Source organism: Oryx dammah, unplaced genomic scaffold (genome assembly GCF_014754425.2).
Source record: "Oryx dammah isolate SB20612 unplaced genomic scaffold, SCBI_Odam_1.1 HiC_scaffold_19, whole genome shotgun sequence".
In the NCBI taxonomy this organism is placed as follows: Eukaryota; Metazoa; Chordata; class Mammalia; order Artiodactyla; family Bovidae; genus Oryx; species Oryx dammah.
The window spans coordinates 19,968,803-19,996,378 of NW_024070203.1; the positions used below are offsets into that span (position 1 = coordinate 19,968,803).

The 27,576-nt window shown below is 46.3% G+C and overlaps 1 protein-coding gene across 1 annotated transcript in view; it reads left to right on the forward strand.

Annotated features, from left to right (window-relative positions):
- Positions 1 to 27,576, forward strand: part of ZFAT (zinc finger and AT-hook domain containing) — a 159,570-nt gene that overhangs the window by 99,278 nt on the left and 32,716 nt on the right. The window contains exons 11-12 of the mRNA XM_040262083.1: positions 1,613 to 1,701; positions 21,022 to 21,160. Of these exons, the coding sequence (XP_040118017.1) occupies positions 1,613 to 1,701; positions 21,022 to 21,160 (228 nt within the window). The remainder of the gene's footprint in view (positions 1 to 1,612; positions 1,702 to 21,021; positions 21,161 to 27,576) is intronic.

Below are 27,576 nucleotides of genomic sequence, written 5' to 3' on the forward strand. Positions count from 1 at the left end.
GATGGGTGGAGGGGGTTACCTGAAGGCAAGGAAACTGGTTCAGAAGGCTATTACCACTGCCCAGAAAACAAATGATTGGGGTCTAAAACCATGTGGAGGTTTTAGAAACAAAGGGAAATAGAAACATATTAGGAGTTGAAATCAGGTGCTAAAAAAATGAGGTGAGTGAGGCTGGGGTCATGGTGACGTTGAGGCAGGCTGCCAGGTCTCTAACTTGGGTGATGAGGTGAGTGATCCCCTAGGAAGGTCAGAAGTGGAACCCGTTTGATGGCTGAGACAGTGAGTCCGGATTAGAACAAGTGTGAGTAGAAGATAGATTTTGATATCAAAGGTTCACAAAAGAAGGAGAACGGGAGTATGGCTGGGGCACTTGGACTTCAGTGTGTAAAGGGTGGAGATGGGAGACAATGTCTCCAGCACGCGGAGAGTGAACAGAGAGGCACGGAGGGGCGGGAGGGGCGTGGAGTCAGGCGCAGAGGGCTCCCTAAGCACGGCCCATTGCAGAGCCATGTGCAGCGGAAACTGAAAAATAAGGGCTGGAACCTGCCTGTGGCTTGGTTGGCTGGCATCGTTGGTCACTGGTCAGCTTGGTGAGACAGGTTTTGGGGTGAGCTGGTGCCATCTTCCAGAGGGTGGGTTCAAGAGCGAGTAGGAAGGGAGTGTGGAGGCTGCAGAGGGGGACAGCGTTTTCAGCCAGCTTGTCACGATAGGAGAGGCGGGCGCGTCCCCACAAGGGGCCGGTGTTCCTATGGTCCCATGTGCAGTGACCGTGGTCCTTGTCCCTGAGTAGAGCTCAGCTACCATTAGGAGTTCACGACGAGTGATGCTGCCGGGAGAAGTAGGCCACCTTTATATTTGGTTGCACGTTGCTGTTTTTGCAAGTTGTTTTATTTTTCCTCATCGGGGGGTAAAAAATGTAGCCTGCCTCATGTATCCGTCGATTTAACACGTGGGCTTGTTTATTGCATTGCTGAATGTTTACAAATTTCTGAAACGTTAATCCTCTGTAAAGGCTGGTATTTCACATTTCTCTGTCATTTTCTCTCTAGCACCCCCTCGAATCTGCCTTTTACACGCCTACCGGAATTGTTGCTTAGTCGCTCAGTTGTGTCTGACTCTTTGCGACCCCCATGGACTAGAGCCCACCAGGCTCCTCTGTCCATGGAATTTTCCCAGCAAGAATCCAGGAGTGGGTTGCCGTTTCCTTCTCCAGGGGATCTGCCTGATCCAGGGACCGATCCTGCATTTCCTGTGTCTCCTGCATGAGCAGGCGGATTCTTTACCCCTGAGCCACCTGGGGAGCTCCCTGCCGGAGCTGGGAATTCCCAAACACAGATCTTTTCTCTGGCTGAAGGGCATCCTGCAGCTCCTCCCGGCTCGGGCTGGGGTCCCGGCTCCTAGGAAGACCCTGAGGCCCCTCGTCTGACTCCCGATTCTCCCCCGGCCGAGGCCGAAGCCGAGGCTGCTGCCCTGTGCTTCCCTGCTGGTTTCCCCTGAGGTCCTGGGCCCCCTACCTCCCGATGGCCTGGGGTGTCCCGGGGCCCTCATTCCCGCCCCAGGCACACGCAGGACTGTAGCCTGACCCCGCTCACCTCCTTCTCCTTCTCTTCAGGGAAGCAGTTCAAGTGCACGGTGTGTGACTACACGGCCGCCCAGAAGCCACAGCTGCTACGGCACATGGAACAGCACGCCTCCTTCAAGGTAAGGGCGCCCGGCCGGCGGAGCGGACCTCCAGGTCGGAAGTGTGCCGCTTCTCAAAGACGGGGAGAGCCTCCTTCCCCTCCCCTTCCGGGCTGAGCCAGTGCATGTGGGGCAGTCACAGGGCTGCAGGCCCACTCCTCGTGCAAGTGTAGCACTTCTCTGTACTTTGGGAACCAAGTCTAGGAAGAGTGTTACGAGGATGCAGACTGGAGAAAAGGCTTACTCTTGCTGCAGTAAGATGTATAGAACAGGCTTTTGGACTCGGTGGGATTAGGAGAGGGTGGCATGATTTGAGAGAATAGCGTTGAAACATATATTACCATATGTAAAGTAGGCAGCCAGTGCGAGTTTGATGCATGACACAGAGCGTCCAGAGCCAGCGCTCTGTGACAGCCTAGAGGGACCATCACAATATTGGAATTATCCTCCATTTAAAATGAATAAATAGATTTAAAAATGTGTGTATCTTAGAAAAACCTGGCGTGATTTAGAGCAAAGAGTATCTTTTTAAGGACAAGTGTGTGCACTGTCAGATCCTGGATTGCCCCGACATGGCAGGTGTGATGATGCTGGGCTGGCAGGCACCAGTGAGAGAGCTGGAGACAGGCTCACATGCCTGGCACAGCACCAGCCTGCAATAGGGGCTCTGAAGACCCTGGCTCTCCTGATCTCTGCTTATTCTCTTAGTACCTCCAGTTGACGTTTCTTCCATGTAGATGGTAATTCCCCTGGACCATGGCTTATGGTGGTTACTGGCAGCAAGAGCTCTGGTCCCGTGAATTTGTTTCATAAAAAGTACTGCTCAGCACTTGGCAACTTGACCCTTAAAATCAGTGCTGCTATTGCTGGCATGCACATGTGGAGACAGGGACAGGATGCTGTGAGATGTTTGTTGAAATCAGGTCCACCACTGGGTCCCAGTAGAACGTGAAAGGGACTGTGAACGACCACACTTGGAGGTTGCATTTATTGAGCGTCTCCTGTGTGCCCGCATCGTGCCAGGAACTTCACCCACCTCTCTCTGATTCCACACAGTAGATGTCATTGCCCAGATTTGACATCTGAACAGCCTGCATCTCAGACAAGTGACCCCCATGAGTCTTGACTTGATGCCCAGATCCACAGACTTCAGTCGCTGTTAGAATCTCAGCCAGCCTGTGTTATCACCCCTTCTGAGGGGACACTCCCTGATAACAAGCTCATCTGATGCTCAGAACAGCCTTGGGGTGAAGTCACAGGAAGCCCATGATCCCTCCTCTTGTTGTTAAGAAGCCAGATGGCTTGGGGTGGGATGAGGGCTCTGGTGGTTTAACTGTCCAGGAGGTGAGAGAGCCGGAACTGGGGCTTGGCCTCGGGGTCCCAGGCCTGGGTGTCCCTCACCAGATCTCAGCCCTTCGCTGTTGGCAGAGAGGGGCCAGTTGTGGCATCTGAGGCTGCCATGCCTGTCGATTCTGTAGCTGCTTTAGCGTCTGTACTGAACACGGGTTTCTTAGGTGGGACCCACGTGTCACCCAGCGGGAGTGCGAAACGTCTCAATCGGGATGTTCTGTGTTTGCGTACATTGTACGTAGTGAAAGTTCAGGGCTTTATGTCCATTCCGCAGCTCTTAAACGTGATTCTTTGAGGAGGGACTCTGGATTCCCTAGACTGGCGCAGTGACAGGACTAGAGGATGCACGTCAGGGCGACTTTCACTTCACAGATGAGAGATGCAGACCTGGGGAGGCTGATTTCTGTCCTTGCTCTTCCAGGGTGAGAGTTAGACTTTTAATCTGTTCCCGGTCTCAGTGTGGAGCATCTTCCCTTCCTAACCAGACATAGCTGAAAGGTTCTCTGCCCTGAAATCCTTGTGGATTTGTTCCTCAGAGTTTTACATCTCTGGTTTGTGTGCAGAAGAAGTGCATTTGGGATGGTTTAATTGAGGTGTGTGTGGTCTCCATCCACAGCTGCACTGGGGGGCCTTGGGAGCCTCACTAAGCTGGACCCCAAGTCTTGGCCAGTTTCCTGTGGGCTCCCTGTAGGTGTAACCCCCGGCTGAGTGGTGCCCCTGCTGGGGATGAGGTTCAGTCTGAGTGAGAACCAGTGAGTCAGTCCTGGGCTCCTCCCTTCCTTTAGGTCTTGGTGTTCTTCTTGTAAACACGTGTGTAAGTCATGCTTCTCAATTGCCTGGGGCCAGTGAGGCAAAATGAAGCTGATGCCTGCCAGCTGCCCTCATCCCAACAGTAATTGTCCCTTTCCTTTTCTCTCGGTCCATTAGTTTTCCATTATGTTGTTACAAGTTACCTCCACCTTTGTAACTTAAACAGCACAAGTTCATTGTCTCAGGGTCTCCGTGGTTCAGAATGCCAGCATGGGCCCCTTTGTCTTCAAAGCCAGTGGCCATCCTCATCCTTCTCCTCCTCTGATTCTCTTCTGCCCCCTCTTCCAGCTCGTTTGGACCCTAGTGACTGCAGTGCATGCACTTAGATAACCCAGGACAGTATTATCGTAAAGCCAGAGGGTCAGCAACCTTAGTTTTACCTGGACTCTTAATTCCTTTTTGCCTTATACATAAGGTGCCAGAGATTAGGACATGGTCATCTTTGTGCTTAGTCACTCAGTGATGTCCGACTCTGTGGGACCTCATGGACCATAGCTTGCCAGGCTCTTCTGTCCATGGCATTCTCCAGGCAAGAATACTGGAGTGGGTAGCCATTCCCTTCTCCAGAGGATCTTCCCAACCCAGGGATGGAACCCGGGTCTCCTGCCTTGCAAGCAGTCATCTTCAGGGAGGGTGTTATTCTGCCCCTGAATTCCCCTCCTCTTTTTCCTTCCTCTCACATCTACTCTGTGGTAGAGAATTTTCATGCATGCCAATAAACATAGCATGCATCTCCTGCTTTCCCTTTTCCTACCCTCAGTGTGATGAAGAAGTCAAGCCTCGGTGTTTTCCCATCCCAAGATGAGACTTCCAGTCTTGGGGCAGCATTGCTCATCTGTTGCAGTGGGCTTGCTAGAGGAAACAAGTTTGCCTGGAAACAGTTTGCCTCTCTAGACCTAGATGTGTGATTTTCAATATATAATTTGTATCAGGAAACATGGTAATAAGGGCAGACTCCTGTATCACCTTTTAAAATTACGTGATATAATTTATGTATTTTTTAAGAATAAAATTAAAATGTGTTCACTAAATAAGATTTGGAAAATGCTTTCTGATCTTTTTCCCTGGAGGAATCTTTGGTGATATTTTTAGACACGATTGAGGTCACACCATAAATGAGTACTTTATTTTTTTGATGGGGATTAGCATGTCGGCTTTATCAGTGATAAAGCTCTATTGGAGAATGTGGCTTAGACAAGTGGCCAGATGGTTTGCTAAGAATACCCCACTCCTAAGTTTGAGTAATCTCAACAGCTAAAGGCTAGACTGGGGCACCTACATGCTTTAGGCATTGTACATATTGCCTTGCCTTTTTAATTAAAAAACTTAAAAAAATTTTTTTTGTTGTGCAGAAGCTTTTAATTTTAATTAGATCCCATTTGTTTATTTTTGCTTTTATTTCCAGTATTCTGGGAGGTGGATCATAGAGGATCCTGCTGTGATTTATGTCGGAAAGTGTTTTGCCTATGTTCTCCTCTAGGAGTTTTATAGTTTCTGGTCTTACGTTTAGATCTTTAATCCATTTTGAGCTTTTTTGTGTGTGTGGTGTTAGAAAGTGATCTAGTTTCATTCTTTTACAAGTGGTTGACCAGTTTTCCCAGCACCACTTGTTAAAGAGATTGTCTTTAGTCCATTGTATAATCTTGCCTCCTTTGTCAAAGATAAGGTGTCCATACGTGTGTGGATTTATCTCTGGGCTTTCTATTTTGTCCCATTGATCTATATTTCTGTCTTTGTGCCAGTACCATACTGTCTTAATGACTGTGGCTTTGTAGTAGAGCCTGAAGTTAGGCAAGTTGATTCCTCCAGTTCCATTCTTCTTTCTCAAGATTGCTTTGGCTATTCAAAGTTTTTTGTATTTCCATACAAATCTTGAAATTATTTGTTCTAGTTCTGTGAAAAATACCGTTGGTAGCTTGATAGGGATTGCATTGAATCTGTAGATTGCTTTGGGGTAGTATACTCATTTTGACTATATTGATTCTTCCAATCCATGAACATGGTATATTTTTCCATCTATTAGTGTCTTCTTTGATTTCTTCCATCAGTGTTTTATAGTTTTCGATATATAGGTCTTTAGTTTCTTTAGGTAGGTATATTCCCAAGTATGTTTCTGCACAACAAAGGACACTATAAGTAAGGTGAAAAGACAGCCTTCTGAATGGGAGAAAACAATAGCAAATGAAGCAACTGACAAACAACTAATCTCAAAAATATACAAGCAACTTATGCAGATCAACTCCAGAAAAATAAACGACCCAATCAAAAAATGGGCCAAAGAACTAAATAGGCATTTCTCCAAAGAAGACATATGGATGGCTAACAAACACATGAAATGATGCTCAACATCACTCATTATCAGAGAAATGCAAATCAAGACCACAATGAGGTACCATTTCACACCAGTCAGAATGGCTGCAATCCAAAAGTCTACAAGCAATAACTGCTGGAGAGGATGTGGAGAAAAGGGAACCCTCTTACACTGTTGGTGGGAATGCAAACTAGTACAGCCACTATGGAAAATAGTGTGGAGATTCCTTAAAAAATTGCAAATAGAACTGCCATATGACCCAACAATCCCACTGCTGGGCATACACACCAAGGAAACCAGAATTGAAAGAGACATATGTACCCCAATGTTCATCGCAGGCACTGTTTATAATAGCCAGGACATGGAAACAACCTAGATGTCCATCAGCAGATGAATGGATAAGAAAGCTGTGGTACATATACACAATGGAGTATTACTCAGCCATTAAAAAGAATACATTTGAATCAGTTCTAATGAGGTGGATGAAACTGGAGCCGATTATACAGAGTGAAGTAAGCCAGAAAGAAAAACACCAATACAGTATACTGACACATATATACGGAATTTAGAAAGATGGTAATGATGACCCTTTATGCAAGACAGCAAAAGAGACACAAACGTATAGAATGGACTTTTGGACTCTGAGGGAGAGGGAGAGGGTGGGATGATTTGGGAGAATGGCTTTGAAACATGTATACTATCATGTAAGAAACGAAGTGCCAGTCTATGTTCGATGCAGGATACAGGATGCTTGGGGCTGGTGCATGGGGATGATCCAGAGAGATGATATGGGGTGGGAGGTGGGAGGGGGATTCAGGATTGGGAGCTTGTATACACCCGTGGTGGATTCATGTCAATGTATGGCAAAACCAATACAGTATTGTAAAGTAAAATAAAGTAAAAATAAAATTAAAAAAAATTTTCATGACTACAAAAATAAATAAATAAAATTTTTGGCTGTGTTGGTTCTTCGTGGCCTTTCTCTAGTTGTGGTATGCGAGCTTCTCATTGGGGTAGCTTCTCTTGTTGTGGAGACAGGCTCTGTATCTCAGGCTGCGTAGTTGTGGCACGTGGGCTTAGTTGCCCTGACGGATATGGAATCTTAATGGAGCATCAGGGATCGAACCCGTGTTCCCTTTATTGTCAGATGGATTCCTAACTACTGTACCACCGGCCCAGTACTGCCTTTTTTTTTTTTTTAAATTGTCATTTCATAGGCCTTTTCTCATTACATGAAAATTCATTTATTAACTACTTTTAATGGCTGCATACGGATGAGACTCATAGTTTTAATTAACCATTCCCCTCATAACTGCACAGTTTGGTCATTCCCAGTTCTTGCTGTTGTAAGTAGCCCTGTAGTGGTCATCATCCCAAAAGCATTTCCAGTTCAGTTCAAACACTCAGTTGTGTCCAACTCTTTGTGACCCTATGGACTACAGCACACCAGGCCTCCCTGTCCATCACCAACACCCGGAGTTTACTCAAACTCATGTCCATTGAGTCGGTGATGCCATCCAACCGTCTCATCCTTTGTCATCCCCTTCTCCTCCTGCCTTCAATCTTTCCCAGCATCAGGGTCTTTTCCAGTGAGTCAGTTCTTCACGTCAGGTGGCTAAAGTATTGGAGTTTCAGCTTCAGCAACAATCCTTCCAATGAATATTCAGGGCTGATTTCCTTTAGGATGGACTGGTTGGATCTCCTTGCTGTCCAAGGGACTCTCAAGAGTCTTCCCCAACACCACAGTTCAAAAGCATCAATTCTTTGGCACTCAGCTTTCTTTATAGTCCGACTCTCACAACCATATATGACTACTGGAAAAACCATAGCCTTGACTAGACGGACCTTTGTTGGCAAAGTAATGTCTCTGCTTTTCCATGTCACCCTAAATTCCATGGACTGTGAAACACCAGGCGAAGCCTGCCAGACCACTGAGGATTCACAAAGAGTGAAGGTGTTGTATGTGCTTCTTGAAGCTGTAAATAAAGTGCATTCCCTAGGGTGGAGCTGACACCTAACCTTAAAGAGATGCCAGGGAAGATGCTCGGATGAGAGGAACCAGTGCTGAGCGGGGAGTCTCTGAACAGACACAGGCTTGTTCTCGCATCCCGGAAGCTCTCTGCTTCTTACACGTAAACAACCCACACACTGTGCTGTAAGCAGCATGATCAACAGACAGACTCGCTTGTGGAGTTTTCTCCGTTAGGCTCAGATGAACCCGTGACTGTGCTGATAGAAATGTCCTCAGTCATAGGGCTGGTGGATACCATGCCAGTCTCCCTGCACTCTAATAGTAAAGAGTAACTTTATTTAATTTAAAAACATTTAAAAATAATTTTAGTCTGATCATAGTTTCAACTTATGTTTGCAAATCACTCATTCTAAGTATTTTCCAGGTGTTGGGTTTTCCTTGTATGTACTTTTAAGACGTTGGTGTTATTTTACTTTTGTTGTCGTTTATGGCCTTGGAGTTAGGCAGACGAGGATCAAAATCTGGATGCCACTGCTTACTAACTAGGTTACCTTCTGGGATTCTGATCCTTCGCCTTTTTGGGTCATTGTCTCCTTGTTTGGAAATTGCGAACGAACAATGATACCATTATTTCAAGGGCTGCTTTAAGAAGGAGGGGTTGATTTGAAGGAGCAGATTAGAAGGAAAGTGCCCCCAGAGCTTGGGACAGACTCGGACCATTAGCCCTGTGTAGGCCAGCCTGAGGGAGGAGGTGCTGGGAGGACCTCAGACTTGCTTTCTTAGTAACAAGATCGAGGGTGGAGCAGCTCTGGCCTCGGCCACCTTTCCCATCAGACTAGTTCTCCTTCAGTAAGCCTGGAGGCCAGCCCGGCATCCTCGACTCCACTGCAGTCCTGTGTGCTTCTGACGCAGGCACTCCACAAGTCCAAGCTGCCAGCCTGCTGGGTTTCTGACTGTGAGGGAAAGGTCCTGTCTGGGTGTGCATATAAAGTGCGCTCCTGTGCATGGCATAGAGCTGATCTTGTTAGTGCCCGTGTGTGTGTGTCTGCATGCCTGTGCACAGCCCCTCTGACACTGCTCTTTGATGGCAGTACTCAGTCCGTTTGCATTTAATGTAAGTTTTGACGCGCCTCACTGAGGAGTTAACGTTGATATTCTCTGTCATGTCTGTCCTTCGACCCTCTTGTCTTCTCTTCTGGCTTCTTTCGGGTGAATTGGGTGTTTTCCAGGATTCCATTTTATCTCGTCTGTTGACTTTTTCCTCTGAGAGTAGAAATTTTCTTTTTCAGGTACACTTTTTAGGACAGATGTAGAATTACAGAAAAATTGTTACAGTAATATGGAGAGTTTCCATATTCCACATACCCAGTCTCTCCTGTTATTAGCATCTGACATTTATATAGTACATTTGCTGCATGAGCTGCATGTCATTATTAGCTAAAGTCCATATTTTATTCAGATTTCCCTAGACTCTACCTGATGTCCTTTTTCTGTTCCAGGAGCCTATTAGGATACTGTATTACATTTAGTTACGATGTCTAGGCTGCTTTTGGACGGGACAGTGTCTCAGACTTTCCCCAGTTTTTTGATGGCCTTGGCAGTTTTGAGGAGTACTAGCGAATAGTACTCAGTTGTGTCTGACTCTTTGCAACCCCATCGACTATACGGTCCATGGAATTCTCCAGGCCAGAATATTGGAATGGGTAGCCTTTCCCTTCTCCAGGGAATCTTCCCAACTCAGAGGTCGAACCCAGGTCTCCTGCATTGCAGGCAGATTCTTTACCAGCTGAGCCACAAGGGAAGCCCAAGAATACTGGAGTGGGTAGCCTATCCCTTCTCCAACAGATCTTCCCGACACAGGAATCGAACTGGGGTCTCCTGCATTGCAGGCGGATTCTTTACCGGTTGAGCTACCAGGGAAGCCCTTGGAGTACTGATGAGGTATTTTACAGCATATTCCTCAGCTAGGATTTGTTTACTTTTTAGATATACCTTTTTTTTTAATTTAGTTTTTTTTTTCTTTTTTAGTCACTACTGTAGACATTACACTATGCATATTCTAACATATTCTACACTATGTATTCTAAAACTAACTGCAGATATGCTATTTCATAAACAATGGAAAACCTATGAATCATAATTCATATTACTCCCCTCCTACCCTTTGGGTTCTTATTGTCACATGTATCATTTCCCTTTGTGTTCTAAACTCCTCAATGTAGTGGTATTTTTTTCTTTAAAGAGCATTTAAAAACACATATGAAAAATAATCTTAAAATTTCTTTTTCGTTTACTTACTTAGCCTTTCTGGCGTTCTTTATCTTTTCCTGCAAGCCTAGCTTCCATGTGATAAATTCTCCTTCAATTTGGAGAACTTCTTTTAGCATTTGTTATATTCTGGTTTACTGGAGTTTAATTATTTTAGCTTATGTCTGTTTGGAAATTCTTTGTCTTCATTTCTAGAGGACCGTGTTGATGACTGTAGATTTCTAGGGGGACATCACTCTAAAGGTATTGTTCCATTACATTTTGTCTTTTATTATTTTTGAGCCTTATCATTTCCTCTTATATATAGTGGCTTTTCCCCCCTCTGACTTAAATATTTAAGGTTTTTTTTCCTCTTTGTTTTTTCATCGTATTAACGTCATTAAGCTTAGGTGTGGTTTCCTAGTGTTTACTTTCCTGATGTTTGATATCATGTGTGAGGTTTTGGCCATTCTCAGCCGTGATCTCTTTAAATACTGCTTCTGCCTCATTTGTCTTCTCTTTTTTCCCTGTAGGACTGTAATACCTCCTGTATTGAACTGTTTGATATCTCACAGCATTCAGATGATTTCTTTCTTTCTCTCTCTAATTCTTCTTTCTCTTTGTGCTTCAGTTTATGTGATTTGTATTAATCTTTAAGTTTACTTATTCTTTCTCTGATATGTCAGTTCTGCTGTTTAGATGTTCAAATGAATTATTCATTTCCGGGTTTCTTTGATTTATAGCATTTACATTTCATTCTTTTTCCTCTGCTAAAAAGTACATATCATTTGTTCACACATGTTTTCCATTAGAGTCTTGAACATTTTTATCATCATTATTTAAATATTTCTGTCTAGTAATTTCAATATCTGAGCAATCTGTGCCTCGGTTTCTACTGACTTTTTTCCTTGAATTGAGTTACATTTTCTTCTTTGCACATCTCATAATATTTACTTGGATGCTTGATGTTACATGTGGAAGAACAGTAGAGGCTGATGGCCATGGAAAAGTAGATCCCTGTCTGCATCAGGCCATTGCAGTGGGGACCGCACAGAGGATAGCAGGCCTGATGCTGTCCTTTCAAAGGTGTGATTGCGAGCGTGGCCCTTGGTTGGTGCGTGGTTGCTGGGATGGTCCTGTGCCTCTGTGGCTTTCTGCTCCCTGGGCAGCTCTTTCCCATCTCTGCCCAGCCTCAGGAGAGCATGCAGTGCACCTGCTGAAGGCTCCATGCATTTGATGAGGGTGGTGGTGGGCTTCCTCTCCCCTGTCCCGTGTCAGCCCAGAGTCCTTGCTGCCTTTTCTGTGCACCCAACGTGTGCCAGGGCAGGCAGTGTTGGGGTGAAGCCAGGCATGTGTCTGACGCCAGGCTCGTGGGTCTGGGGAGAACCATCTTTGTGTAAAAAGCAAGTACATTATCTGCTGTGAGACAGTTATGCGCTGAGCTCTGTGGGAACCCAAAAGAGCAGCTAACTATTCCAATTCTGTCATTTTTTTAGAAGCTATGTTGTAATTGAGTTAATAGAGTATTATGTTATCATATAAAATCTATAGCTGTTGAAACTTATAGCAACCAAAAAGTTATAGTTGACCGATGTCCACAAATCAGAGGGAATTCGTGTAATCCCTTGTTATATTTTTGACAATGAACTCGGTCCCAGAGGTGTTCATTCACAATGTGTCCATGGGAAGCTGAGTCAAGTATACATATAGAAGATGCCAGACAGCTGAGCTCATGGGATGGGTAAGGGGCTTAGATGCTAAACTGCGCAGAGGGGCTATTTGGACAAAGTCAGCCAGGATGTGGTTGTATAACTAAATCACTCCCAGCTTCCAGTCTAAACTTAGTAAACAAGGAAGTGTAAGTACAGAAATGATCTCAAAGAAGCAGAGTGCTGAGAACCACACATTCGTAAAGAATTCAAGTTAATCCTCAGTCTGAGAGCCTCAGTATCCCCCAGCATGCTGAGTCACCTGGTGTTGCTTGTAGCAAGCATCGTGGCTTTATTTCTGTTACAACATCTGTTACCCAGGAGGTGCTTTCATGCTTCTACCAGAAACTTCGGCCACAGGGAAGTGGTGACCCAGTGGCTAACACTCCGAGCTCCCAATGCAGGTGGCCTGGGTTTGGCCTCTGGTTGGGAAACTAGATTCCACATGCTGCAACTAAGGTGCGGTGCCGCCAAATAAATAAATACAAAAAAAAAAAAAACTTCCACCACAGTGTTGAATGTTTAAGTATCTTGTGTCAGAATAAAAAAGACAGATGGACTGATCCCTTTTATAATGGCCATCTGCTGGGCATTACAACAGGTGTGTCAGTATTTACCTTATTTTGCTTTCAAAGATGCTATGATGTAGGTATTAATCTTCCCATTTTACAGATGAGGAAACAGGCCCAGAGCCCCGTTAAGTAATATACTCAGAAATAACAGTTGGTGAGTAGTGGAGCTGGGATGTTGAGCTGTATCTTCGTAGACAAAGCTACCCTCGTCCCCCACCCTCCACTTTCTTTACTCTCAAGCCAAGCGGAGGGACATTTGACCCCCTTGACCTCTTTACCCCTCACTGCTTTGATTGTGTAAGCCTGCGGTTAGATGTTTATCCATCAAAACTCAAACAAAATCTTTATGTAAAATGCTGACTGAGTGTAAACTTAGCAGCCGTAGCATTTCCCAAGTTCAGTGGAAATTACTGAACCATGGTACAAAGAGAGTAAGAAGTCAAGTGGAGGGTTGTTGTTAGTAGTGTTTATTTTGCTTTTCAGTTCTTAATTTCCACAAAAGTGAAGAATCTGAGATTGTTTCCCTTTTTCTCCTTTAAGTGTGTGTGTGTGTGTGTGGAGGAAGAGGAAGGGTCATGGTGGGGAGCAGAGGGTCAGAGGGGGCCATTTATTTATTTTGAACTGAAACATCTCTGCTCAAAACCTGTTACACCATCTTCAGCTTCCTTGTATTTTAGATTTTTTAAAACACTTTGGTGGGGGGATAAAAAAGGGAAATTGGATTGTTTTATGTTGAATTAAAATCCTGTCTGTCTAATAGTATGCAGTATATTCTCGGGAAATATTGCATTTTGACAGCATAAGTGATTACCAAAAGAATCAATAATTGGAGAACGCTGAAGAGTCTTCTAAGCTCTTTCATGGAAAGCAATTAGTATGGATTGATTTACTGTTATTTTATTGTGATGAGATAATTGCCTCAATGTAAAGCCATTTTGGAGCTTGTGGTACCCCATGATTTTAAAACATTTATTCTTTTAAATTGTTTAATTTGTCTCAGGCCAGATTTTACAGTACAGGTGGCTTTGTGCTTGGTGAATTGTGTGAAAACCTGGCTTTTTTCTCTTTGGATCCTTGGTCCCAGGCTTGGTTTTGTTTCCCTGTTGTGGTTGGGCCAGGAATGAAGTCCCAGCCTTGTGCTCTCAGGTTTACAATCCTCAAAAGACAAGCACCCCCAACTCCCCCCCCCAAAAAAATCACAGTTCTCTTCTCTTCTGCATAGATGGGCAGCTTTGACTGAGGACTCAGGCTGCAGAGCATGGTGTGGCTGGTGGGACAAGGAGAAGAGGGTGGTGCTCTCGTTCACATCGGCAGCATCCCTTCAAAGGCTTTGGCACAAACCTCTTTTTTTTTTTTTTAATGAAAAAACTTTTTTGGCTACACCATGTAGCATATGGGATCTAGTTCCCCCACCAGGGATTGAACCCTCCTGCAGTAGAAGCACAGAGTCTTAACCACTGCTCTGCATGCGTGCTAAGTTGCTTCAGTCATGTCTAACTCTCTGCAGTGCTATAGACCGTGGCCCACCAGGCTGCAGTCCTCTGTCCACGGCATTCTCCAGGCAAGAATAATGGCGTGGGTTGCTGTGCCCTCCTCCAGGGATCTTCCCGACCCAGGGATCTAACCCACATCTCTTACGTCTCCTGCATTGGCAGGTGGGTTCTTTACACTAGTGCCACCCGGGAAGCCCAACCTCTGGACCGTCGGAATTTCTGGCACAAAATTCTTTAAGGGTTGACCATCAGGAACATGAGTCCATGGATGTGCACTTGTCCCCAGCCCTGCTTGGGATGCAGGTCCTTTCCTTTCTGGAGTGTATCTCTTTGCCTCTGCCTCTGTGTCCCTTTTTCCCTTGTCTGTCCCCTGGGGCCGTCTGTGCATCCTTAGGCTCTTTGTGTGTGTGTTGGGTTGGGGGTTAGTGTACCGGTCCCTGCGCTTGGTTCTGCATGTGTGTAGTTCACATCTGTCTCTGAACTCAGGCTGAGGAGGAGGCGAGGGAGCCAGGATTCTGGATACAAATGCTCTCTAGGAATGTCCCTTCTCAGCATCACCACATGCATGTTTTTCTTTTTGAGTGGCTCACTCCCCAGACTGGTGCAGACATACCTTTTGGCGATTGACCTGGCCAATGTGTGTTTCTCTTGCTACAGGGTCAGGGGCCTGTACGTGGCTCTGCTGAAAGGGAGCAGGCTGTGAGGACGTGCTCTGAAAATTTGTGAAGCGTTACAGTCTCCTAGCTCAGGACCTCATCCTGAACATCTGCCAAAGGCCAGGCTTTTGATTTTTTCCATGATGTCTGATGGTACCTATGGAGGAGCTGGAAGGCTTTGAGCAAATACTGAAAATGTATTTGCTCTACTCATGACGAAGGTTGGGAGCTGGAACGAGCATAACGGAGGGTTATGAGTGTTCATTCAGTGCCTGAGGCTGGGAACGGATGACGAAGGGTCAATACGCCCAGGCTTGAGGTATTCAAAGGCTTCCTTTTGACCACCTGTTTCTTGGAGCAAGGATTGTTGTCTCATGATAAGACTCCCTTTAGTGTTTCTCCAAGGCTATGTTATGTCTTGGGCGGTGGGAACTCTGTTTTATGCTTAAATGCTTTGATGTTTATCGAGAAAGGCTACGTGCAAGTCTGCTTTATGCTCTGTTCCCTGAGACCATAAAAGTGTGCAGCTGGATAATAAACTTTGTCAGTCCACTAGAGGCTGTCCCTGAGTGTTCCTTTTAGAGTGCGGTTCTCCGAGCCTTACAGTACCTGGCAGATGGTGTGGTTCCTTGTTTACGTTAGAATGTTTCGCCTGTGAGGCACTTTGTTCTATTTTTTGTTCTAGACTCAGCATGGAGGCAACACTTAATTATCATTTGTAGAGTGAGCAAATGAGTAAATGAATCGATTCTATAGAACTGCAGTGACAAAGACTAATCACGGAAGCCATCCAGGTGGAGGTGGGCTTCTGGACTCCTAGCAAGGCTTGTAGCCACAAGGGCACAGAGTTCAGCGGCTCGTCCTTGCTGGGCCCTGCCTGTTCTTCACCCTGCCCTCAGTTCCCTGCGTGGCCTTGCACCCTCAGTACTTCCTTCCCTCGTAGCAGTGAGGGGCAGTGAGGTTAAAGTGAGAAAAAGCGCATGTAACCAGGCATGCTCCCAAGGTCCCAGGGTCTCTAGATTCACCCAGCACTGTTGACCCCTGGCTGTGAGCCAGACATGGCATGAGTCAGGAGGCCCCACGTGGCCCGGCAGGAGCTGTTCTCAGCAAAGTGCAGATTTAATGTCTAGAAGCTTGGTGTTTTTTCACGGCAGGCACAGTAAGCCCCGCTTCATCGTTGTGTTTCTTTCAGGAGGTGTCTCAGTGGAGATTCCTGTCAAAGGGAATGTGTGCAATCTTTTTCTGGTGCGTTCCTTGGAAACCGGTGGAAATGTAGGCATGGGGGACTTCGGTGTGGCAGTGTTGCCTACCATCTGACCCGCAGTTTTGGAGGTAGTGGGGAGCTCCATGGGCCATGCAGATGGGGGGCTGTCCAGTGAAAGGTCCCCATGGGGGGGGCGGGGATAGCGAGGCTGGGGAAGCAAAATGAGCAGTTTGTTTTACCAGAAATTTCCAGGCTGGAAATACTCCTATGAAAACAGCACTATCTTTCTGGTTCTGTAACTGAAAACAGAAAGTCATTTGCAAAACTGAAAATACATCATAATAGGGAAAGCTGCAGAAATCATCTGTTTAATCCATGCCCCGGGTGAGATTGTTGCTAACGTGGGGCTTGTCTGCATAGGCCTTGTGGTCCGCGCACGAGTGGCTGAGGGCCCCCAGCCCAGCCCAGCTTCATGCTCCTCAGCCTGACTTGGTGCTAGCTTGCATTTTAGAAAATTGGTCTCCCCCTCAGACATTCATGAAAGAAAAATCTCATCTTCCGGCCGAGTTTCTTTGCTGCAGATTTACGGCTGTAAATCTTAGAGGTGTCCTACAGTCCAAGCCCCAGGGCAGCGCTCGCCTAGTCCAGGACATCTCTCCACCTTGTAGCTTGAGTCAGGTTTGGTGATGCTACTGTGATAGTTCATACTTCCTCCGGACCTGTCACCACGTCTTTTAGAGAGAGCTCCCAACTGCAGTCTTCTTTTCGGACGTTTCAGACATGCCGAAGGGCGGATGTGTAAGAACCTCGGTCTAGTGTCAGCATAATTTCCATGACAGTGGTGAAGGAAAATAAAGGTAAAAATTGCTTTATATGTCAGGGTATAAATGCCATTGCTGCTGTGCTGTTATTAATAATGCTGCTCACTGGGTGCTATGCCATTCAAGGCATCTTATCTAAGTTACGTGTAATCATCAAAACCCTTGTGAAGAGAGTTTTTTTGGTCATATATCATCCCATTTGATCACCCATTTCTTTGTACTTCTGTTGTTGTGAGATAGAATGTACATCCAGAATGTCAGATGTACACACGAGTATGTGGGAGGGGATGAATAATTGTGATGTGAACACTCATGTCCCACTGCCTGGAGATGGACCGTTGCCTGTCCTCAGACCTCCTTCATGGGCCCACCCCCTTCTCTACCCGAGGTACGACTGTTAACCTGAAAATTACTTTCTGGTTTTCTTAGTGGTTTTACCGTTGGCGTAATTTAGCAACATTGTATGCTTCTGAACTTTATATTATCCATATATCTGGATCTGGATATGTATCTATTTATGGATTTACATATATATAAGGGCTTCCCTGGTGGCTCAGACGGCGAAGAATGCTCCTGCAATGCAGGAGACCAGGGTTCAATCCCTGGGTGGAGAGGATCCCCTGCGAGGGCACAGCAACCCACTCCGGTATTCTTGCCTGGATAATCCGTGGACAGAGGAGCCGGGTGGGCTACAGTCCATGGGGTCGCAGAGTGGGACACGGCTAAGTGACTGAGCACACACACATACATTTGTAAATCCACATCTAGATATATATCTATATCTAGATATATGGATTTATATGTGGAATTTATTTTATGCTTTGCTCTGAACTTGGCTTTTTTACCAAACGGTAAGTTGGTGAGACTGTATGTCATCCTCCTCCATCCATTTTTTTCTTTTTAAACTGATGGTTCTGTCATTTTTTTCTTCTTTTAAACATTATTTATTTATTTGGCTGCACTGGGGTCTTAGCTGTGGCATGCAGTATCTGACCAGGAATCACACCCAGGCTTCCTGCATTGGTGGCTCGGCGCTTAGCCACTAGACCACCAGGGAAGTCCCGGTCCATACTCCCCAGTGTGAAATAGTGCGTGCTGCGCAGCCCTCGCGGGAATGTTCATCCGCTCAGTTCATCCCCTCAGCTGTAGGGGGACGGTGGGTCTCTTTCTATTGCGTCATCGTCACCAGCTCTGCTGCTGTGCACTATCTGTGCACGTGTTCTGGTGTGCCCGTCCACGAGAACCTCCGGGGTGGACGCCCCTGGCGAGCACTTGGCAGGGCCGTAGGCATGTCTTCAGCTTTATAAGGCGAAGCCCAACCACCTTCCACAGTGGTTGTGCCAGTTTATGCCAGCAGTAGGGGTGCCCGGCCTGGATTCTCTGCTGCTCCATGTCGGGGAGGGGACAGGGGAACGTGCAGGATGGCCAGCCTGCTGGGCCTGCGCTGGCCTCTCCGTGTGGCTTTATTTTCATTTTCATAATGGTTAATGGAATTGGGCCCTTTTCCATAAATTTTTCTGGCCTTTTAGATTTATTTCTCTTTCCTTTTTCTTTTTTTTAATACTGCTCAAATATTTCCCCATTTTTTTCTATTGAGTGGTTTTGCTTTCTTGTTTGTTTTCAGGAATCCTTCATGTATCTGGGGTGGGGATCACTTTTTGGGTTACATGTTATAAATACAGTCTCTCATGCTGTGGCTTCCCTATCCCCTCACCGCTACCCCCTCATATAATGTCTCTTAAAGTTGTTACATTTAATGTCATTTTAAGAAACATTTCATCCAGAGTTTTAATTTTAGTTGTGGTTTTTCTATTCCACTCTCTCATTTTAGGCCTCTAGATCTCATTTTCACCATGGCAGCAGCTGGATGCTTGGTTCCTTGCCTCCAGTCTTGTTCCTTTCAAATAATCCGCCCTCCATTCATTACCAGAGTGAAAACTCTGAAGTTGGCGTGTCATCCCCTGCCTGATACCCACCGGGAACCCCATCCGGAGTCAGTTTCCTAAGGCAGTGCATCCCCCTGTGACCTAGCCGCCTTCCTCCCTCTTCCCAGCCCCACCCACCCCCGCCTCGTCGCAGCCCTCCGGGAATGGCCTGTATTCCTCCCCCTTACCTTGGCAGTCCTTGTTTGTCCAAGTTGACAGTTAGATGTGGGCTGCCTTATGTCCGGGAAATGCACGCAAACCAAACCATGCCCCTCCCAGGGAAGATAGGTGGGAAGTCAGATCATCTCTTCTTTGCTGGCTGGACCAGGGGCCCAAAATCCAGCACAGACAAATGGTAGGGCTGGGAGATTGTGACGCTTTGGGCACATTCCCTAACCCTTTTGCATTTCAGTATTTTTTATCTGTGAAATGGGAATAGCAGTTGTACCTACTGCAGGAGGTTGTTGTGAGATTTGCAGGAATTAATCCATGCAAGACTTAGAACTCTCTGGCATATGGTAGCTATAAGTAAAGGCAAGCTAAAATAGTCATAAATTATGTTAGGTCACGCTACTTCACAGATGCACTGTAACACCATGTTGTGGGCATGATGGCAGCTTCCTGCCTTGTTTTTGATCCACTTTCTTTTTTGTCGTTTAGTCTCACACGCGCTACAGGGCTGCAGCCTGCATATATTTTCCTCGTAACTCTTAGCTGGATGCTGGCCCGAAAGCTCTCAATAAATAACTTTCCTTTGAGATGTAGCGTCATTTGTTCTCTGCAAGTATCTGACTTAGGAAACAAGTGTTGTGATTTAGTTTGCCTAGATAGCATTTAATCTTTGCAGTTGATATTTAAGTCCAAAATCTCGTGTGCATTCAGGGAATCAGAAGTCTCTCATTTGTCACCATGTCCCCATGTGAGAACACGGTCTGACTCATAGCAGGATGTCAGTAAATACAATATATGCTTCATAAATGGAATCCCAAGAGGTGCCCTGTTCATGATGCAGTCAGACCCTATGCCTGGCAGTGGCTATGGGGCATTACCCAGGCTCCACTTTGCCTCTGTCTCCTGCCCTGCAGTGACTACCCCAGCAGAAGTCCTTGCTGAAATGTGGCAACATCCCACAGGTTCAAGCTTGTTCCGCGTGAAAAGCCCAGATGCGGCTCAGCCGTATCGTTTAGGGAGAGAGGGTCCCAAGAAGATGTTAGGTAGTGATTAAATTCCTGTAAAAGGTGACGATGGTACCAGAGCATGGAATAGATGGAAAGGTTTGTCCTTCTAGACCCTGGAGCCGTTCAGTAGTGCAGGGGGCCAGGGGGCTGACCTCCGTGCCTGTAACAAAGGCTGAGATCACGGACATCAGAGACGAAAGAAGGCTGTCTCATCACGGAGGGAGGTTTGGTCACAGCCAGTCTTTGAAAGCGTCCCTTCTGGCTTTAAGAATTGAAGATGTCTGTAGAAATCAGTAGCTCAGAAACTTGACTTCTCTTTTGGACTTACCTGTCCATTTTTTGACCTATCTACTCAAACGATTTGGCAGTTCTTTTCATTAGCATTTCCATCAAGGAGCAGGCATGGGGAAATACATGGAGTTGAAACTCTTATGAGGCAGTTTATCTGCTTTGCTCTAAGAAAGATGGAATTGACTCTTGAGCCTGAAGTTAGGTTCATAGGACCATTTCTCATTTTAATTGCCCCTTCCTGCCTCTGTGGCCACTGACCACCCAGCACCGGCAGGAGAGCATTTTTTGGTTGTTCTTTTTGATTTCTGTGCAAATGCTAATGTTCCAAAACTAGTTTCATAGAACTCGCTTATATGGAGATAGGCAAGTACGTTAGAATTAATGGTAAGGGGAGCCACTTGAATAGCATTCACTTGAAAAAAAAAAGGTGATAGATTCCTGTGTTGGATTTTTTGTGATTTTCTTCTGGAACAAAAAATATAAACTGTGGGGTGAACAACAGAGAAAGATATGAAAGCAGCCTCGTCTAGCAGAGTTGTCTCCTGCTCTGGGGACTTCTGCCCGGTCACCTGGGGGGTTCCCTGCAGAGGACGGACTCAGCCACCCCAGGTTCGTGTCTTTTCCTGGAGCATTTCCCGAGGGATGGTCTGCTCCTCGCAGGCCTTCCAGGAAGTGGATGCTCCAAGGATAGGGGAGTCGTGGAGGACGAGTGGGGTGTGTGTGTGGGGGACCCCCTTCCTTCCCGTGGAGGCTGATGGCACAGGGGCTGGCCTGGCCCTAACCCTCCTCCTTGTCCCCCCAGCCTTTCCGCTGCGCCCACTGCCATTACTCATGCAACATCTCGGGCTCCCTGAAGCGGCACTACAACCGGAAGCACCCCAACGAGGAGTACAGCAACGTGGGCACCGGGGAGCTGGCGGCCGACGCTCTCATCCAGCAAGGTAGGTGAGCGGCTGCGCCCTTGTGCCTGGCCAGGTCCCCCGGGGCAGCTCTGCGACCTCCCTCAGCACGACCCCCACATGCCTGGTCATCACTGTTCGCTTCCTCCTCCTCCCTGTGACTGTCAGTGTTACTTGCGGCCAGGACCATATTATAGCAACCTTAACGGAAACCTTAGGGCTTCCCCGGTGGCTCAGATGGTAAAGAATCTGCCTACATTGTGGGAGACCTGGTTTCAATCCCTGGGTCAGGAAGATCCCCTGGAGAAGGGAATGGCAACCCACTCCAATATTCTTGCCTGGAGAATTCCATGGACAGAGGAGCCTGGCGGGCTATAGTCCACAGGATCAGAGTCGGACACACTGAGCAACTAACGCTTTCACTTTTGATGGAAATCTTAAACAAAAAAAGTGATCACTTACCCACGCATTTTACCACCCTTCCCATAAAGTTCATTTATCGGTATAGTCATCCCTTGGTCGGCAGGGGATCAATTCCAGGACTCTCATGGATCCCAGTCTGAGGGTGCTCAAGTCACTTATGTAAAATGGCAGAGAACAGTTGGTGTCTGCATTTTCAGCCCCACATAGGATGTGGAACTTGTAGGTTCAAAGGGTCAACTATACGGCCTTCTGTCCTTAGTCCATGCACACATTTTGAACAAATGAAAGTTCATGGCTAACTTTCTTCACTTAACGTTGATTAACACACACAGTTTGTTTTCCTTTGCTACACTGTCTTCCTACTTTAACTTCTAAGGGCTTTTTGCAGTATAGCATGAAATGGGAGCACCCCACTTTATTTATTTTAAATATTTATTTACTTTGCCTTTTTGGCTGCATTGCATCTTAGTTGCAGCACACAGGCTCAGTAGTTGGGCACACAGGCTTAGTTGCCCCAAGTCATGTGTGATCTTAGTTTCCCCCATCAGGGATGGAACCCCTGTCCCCTGCATTGGAAGGTAGATTCTTAACCACCAGACCACTAGGAAAGTCCCACTCTACTATATTTAAACATACTTCTGTTGTTGAACATTGTAGGGTTTCTAGATTTTTCTTTTATTGCAATTATGAATAGCACTATATTAAGCACATTTATAGGTGGGGTTCTTTATCCAAAAATATTTGAGTGCTCAAATTAACATATTCCTCCTGAAAAGAAGAATGAATGAAAACTCTAATATCTTTGAAAAGTTTGGGGGTTTTTCAATACATGGTCACATTTCCATTTGCAAGGGTTTAGCTCACATGCTGTTGCTGCATAGAAACGCTGTTGTATTTACATCTGTGCTCTGGTAATTCAGCTGAAAAGTGATTGCAGAGTGCGGTGTGTCAGTGGTTGCTCTTCCCTGGATCCTGTGACTCTTTGAAGCTGAAGACCATTTTAGAAACCTATCCCCTACCCCACCACCCCATCCCTGGTGCGTGAAGCTCCACTTGCTGTAACCACCATGAATGGCGTCCTAATGTAAAACAAATGAATTGACTGTGTCCTTCAGCACTTCCGGTGACAGGGCTGACACATGGAAGTAGACAAGCAGCAGAAAACTCTCGGGTAATTTTAAGTCATCCATCTGGGATAATGGGAGCATGTGCCTCGTGTTGGTATTAAAGGCAGTTTCTAGGAGTTGGAGGGCAGGCCAGTGCGTTGCCATTCGGGCAAGTTACCCACCCTCCACTGGCAGCCCCGAACCTCAACTGGAGCTCACAGCTGCCATCACACAGGACTGCAGGAGGATGAAACCAAAACACTTGAGTGTCTGGCACTCAGTACATTTGCATGCCTTTCTTTTTTTTTTTTTTTCCTGAAACTATGCTAAGGCTTCTAGAGCTGGTGTATCATTTTTGAGGACCCCGCTGTCCAGGAATCACAGAAGAGAGGGTGGATTGCCTTCAGTTCAGTTGTCGCTCAGTCATGTCCGACTCTTTTTGACGCCATGGACTGCAGCACGCCAGGCTTCTTTGTCCATCACCAACTCCCAGAGCTTACTCAAACTCATGTCCATCAAGTTGGTGATGCCATCCAACCATCTCATCCTCTGTCCTCCCCTTCTCCTGGATTGCCTTTGAGTCACAGTAAATCATTGGAGTACAGGGCTGGTGATTCATTTCAACATCCTTCACACTCTTAGGCTGGACTGGCGGGAAATAGACATTTACTTGGTCATTGGGACAGGTGTAGGGATCTGATTGATGCCTCTGTCATAGTTCCCTGCTTCCAGACTTTCATCACTACCTTGCACAAAATGTGCCGAGGTCAAGTTGCTTCATGCCCTACATTTTCTTCATGCCCTAAGTTAACTTTCTAACTTGCTCTATAATCAGTTGGCATTCCCTGACAAGGTCTGGGTTTTCTAATTTTGAAGGGCTATTTTTGGCCTTCATGTGTTTGTTTATTTATTTTTGCTATGCCCCCATCAAGAGACTCACCTGGAAGGAAGCAACAGAATGTGTTTTGGCTCATAGGAGACACCGTGCCTCTGTGTCTTGGCAGGAGAACTGTCTCTGAAATCTGAGAGTTGGTTGAGGATTAGTGCAACTCAGAGCCCTCAAGAGCACACAGCTCTCTCTGACCTTGCGTCTGAGGGAGAGAAGGAGAGAGGAAGAAGATGGGGCTGAATAAAAAGGATCATAATGCTGAGTTGTTTGGGATCACTCACTGTCAGTTTCTTTTGATTAATTTCATGTAATCCTCCCCATCCTTGTTTGGGTTTACTTTCCTCTTCTACCAACTCCTCAAAAATTATCTTCCTGGGACTTCATAATTTCTTGTTTTGAGATAGAGGAATAGGTCTTAAAATGGCATAATAAAAAACCACATATATACCTATGATCAATTCATATCGATGTATGGAAGAAACATATTGTAAAGTAATTATCCTCTGAATAAATAAATTAAAAAGTATTTCCAAAAATACAAAAACTTAAAGAAAAAAATCATAAATGTAGTTTTCTCAAAATGATGTTGCAGTCACCTGAAACCAAGTGCAGGGACTCCTTGTCCGTCCGCTGTGTTGAAACAGTGACACACGGGAGCCATTGATGGCTGAGAAGGATGGTTCTGCCCCAGGCTCAGGGGTTTGGGGAGGGGGTCTGAGCACTTTTGTAGAGGAGGCGGGAAGAGGACCTAAAAGGCTGAGGTTTCCGCTCCGGGCAGGTTTCTCAGGGAAGGGACTGTGGTGTTGTCCCTGCAGTTTGAGTCCTTTTCCGAACCCTGGAGTGGAGGCTGCTGGGGTGTCCGCCCGCTGTGTTCTGGAAATGTTCACCAGCTGGCTTTCCCGGGGCAGGAGACAGGGCGCTGATATGTAGCATTTTCCAGTTTCTGTGCTGTGAATATTTCCACTGGGGCCAATTTCAAGCTTCCCATGTGACATCGCTGAGTTGGGTAGGGATGTGCCTAGCCAGCTACTGAGCTGGTTCCCTCTGGCTCCAGCACATGTCTGGTCCTGGGGCGCAGGCCACGTGCCAGCCGTGTGCCACCCGCATGCCAGCATGTGCTAGCCGGGCCTCAGCCGGAGGCACTTGGACTCCAGTGCTTTTCTGGCAGTTAGACTTGTACTGAATGCTATGTAAATGCTTTATCCCCTGCTTGTGTTTTATCTACTTCTGATGTTTTGAAAGCAGATCAATCTCTTGTTTATTCCTGTCAGTCACTTGTTCATTAATATGGATTTGAGGCGTTTTCCCACAAAATATACATTTTCTTGTTGTATCACTTCAGTTGTCCTGCCCCTTTCCTCCTCTTAAAAAGCCTGATGAAGCCAGCTCAGGCGCTGGTTCACTAAAACCAGAGGTTGTGAGAGGCATCAGATGCTCGGTGCTCAGCGTCACAAATTCTCAGCTCGTTCCCGGAGCTCACGGCCTGGTAACGATGGGCTGGTCCTTTTCTGGGGACCTCATGGCCCTCCTTCAAGTCACCCCAGGATAGTGGCACAAGTCTAGGGTCGGGTGCACAGCCCTGTAGCCCGTTGTGATCCCTGTGGTCCCTGGACCAGTTACTCAGCTTCTCCGAGCATCAGTTTGCAAAGACGAGATCTTATTCTCAAAGATCCCAGACCGTACCTGACATGTCACAAGCGCCTGATAAATGACTCACATTCCCTATTGTGTTTATTCCATTGCCTTCTTCACAGTGTCTCTTAAGCTCATCGTGTTCCCCACGCTGTGCGAGGCACTGGGATGTGGTGGCATTTGTTGTCATTCTGGGTTGGGGATGAAGCCTGGGCAGCTCTTCCGTGTTCTGATCTTCTAACAGAAAGTATGTGCTCCTTTAACATGTCCCACGTTGCTGTAGGAGAGTTCACTGCTTCTCCCAGGTGGTGAACATTATCTCAGGTCCCTCATTTTAAGGAGTCATTGAGCAGGGGGTAGATAAAGGAGATAAGAAAAGATATGAGGAAGAGGGCCAGAGAAGGCTTAGTTTGTGGCATCTGCTGAAATCTTTGTGTTGTTTTGAACAGTTATATTAAGAATGTAAACATGTATATCCATACCTTTGATGTACATTTCATGTCTTAGTTTTTTCACACCAGATTCGAGGAAAATAGTGTAGAAAAAAATCCAGAAACTGTCAGGCAACCCAGGGATCGAACCCAGATCTCCTACGTTCAGGCAGATTCTTTACCAGCTGAGCCACAAGGGAAGCCCAAGGATACTGGTGTGGGCAGCCTATCCCTTCTCCAGAGCATCTTCCCAACCCAGGAATCAAACTGGAATCTCCTGCATTGCAGGCGGATTCTTTACCAACTGAGCTATCAGGGAAGTCTTTCCATACCAGATTCGGGGAAAATTGTATAGAGAAAAATCCAGAACCTGTCAGCCAACCTAGAGTCCTTTATTTGAATTGTGAACATTTTTATTTTAAAATCGTTTTTATTAGGGCTCAGATCCCATACATTAGTGGAAGATGCTTCCAGTGATGTGATGCTGTGCTGTTGGTTGTTATTTTCCATGTTAGCTTATCTCTCATGAGGTTAGCATCATCTTTCCCAATTTAAAATGAGGAAGTACAGAGAGGAGAAAGGACTGGACCCCAGCTACACAGGGAGCAGGTGATCAGGCCAGACCCGGGTCCTGATTCAGACTCTGGCTTCTCACCACGGATGGGCTGCGTCCCCTGACGTGAGTCTCAACTGTGCACTTGTTGAGGAGGAAAGAAGGAAGAGGAAGAGGAGGAGGTGTGGTCCTGTTGGGGACTGGTTTGCATTTGCTGGTGGTCACACGAGGTCTCACGAGGACGTGTTGAAAGGTTACGCATGCGGGAGCTGTCTGCTTTTTCCTGCTTCTTTGCCTCTGGGTCTGACTGCTAACCTGACCAAGACTGACTCTGGGGCCTCTCTCTCTCTTTCCAGCCCTTCCCCTGTTGTCCAGAGGATCTCAGATCACCAAGATTTTGAGAAGTGTGTGGGAGGACCAGAAGGGATGAGGGAGACCTTGATTAAGCTCTGACTTAGCCTGACTCAGGGTCAAAGGCACTTTGTTTTACCTCTGCAGTATTTCCCGAAGTCCGATTTCGTGTTTCACATGTTAATAAAATAAAAGTTCTCTGCGTCCACTTTCCGTTGGTAATTAAGCTGTCTTTGGTCCAGTTACCCTTGAGCATCTATATTAGTTTCTTATTGCTGCTGATACAAATGACCACACGGTTGGTGGTGGTTTAAAACAGCACAGATTTATTATTTTGCCATTCTGAAGTAAGGAGCCCAAGCTGGTCTCACTGGCTCAAGTCAGCTTTGCTGACAAGTCTGTATTCCTTCTGGAGTCTCAAGACCAGGATGTTTTCTCTTTCCAGCTTCTGGAGGCGGTCTGCAGTCCTTGGCTCTGCCCCCTCCTCCATCTTTGTTAGGTGACGGCACTGGGGTCTGCTGTCCTGCCCACTCTTAGAAGGATCCTTGTGATAACATTAGGCCCGTCCAGATGGTGCAGGATAATAGCCCCATCTCCAGCCCCTCACCTGATCCCTTCTGCCACCTGAGGTTTTATGTTCACACGTTCCAGGGTGGAGGACGTGAATATCTCTGGGGAGCCTGTTATTCTGCTGACCCTACACTGTCTTTTTTTTTCCCCCTGCTTTTCATTTTGTACTGGGGTATAGCTGATTAACAATGCTGTGGTAGTTTCAGGTGAACAGCGAAGGGACTCGGCCATACATATATGTGTATCTCTTCTCTCCTAAACTCCCCTCCCATCTAGGCTGCCACATGACATTGAGCAGAGAGTTCCCTGTGCTATATAATAGGTCCCTGTTGGTTATCCATTTTAAATATAGCAGTGAGTCCATGACCATCCCAGACTCCCTAACAGTCCCTTCCCCTTGGCAACCGTAAGTTTGTTTTCTAAGTCTATGAGTCTTTTTCTGTTTTGTAAGTTCATTTGCATCATTTCCTTTTAGATTCCACATATAAGGGATGTCATAAGAT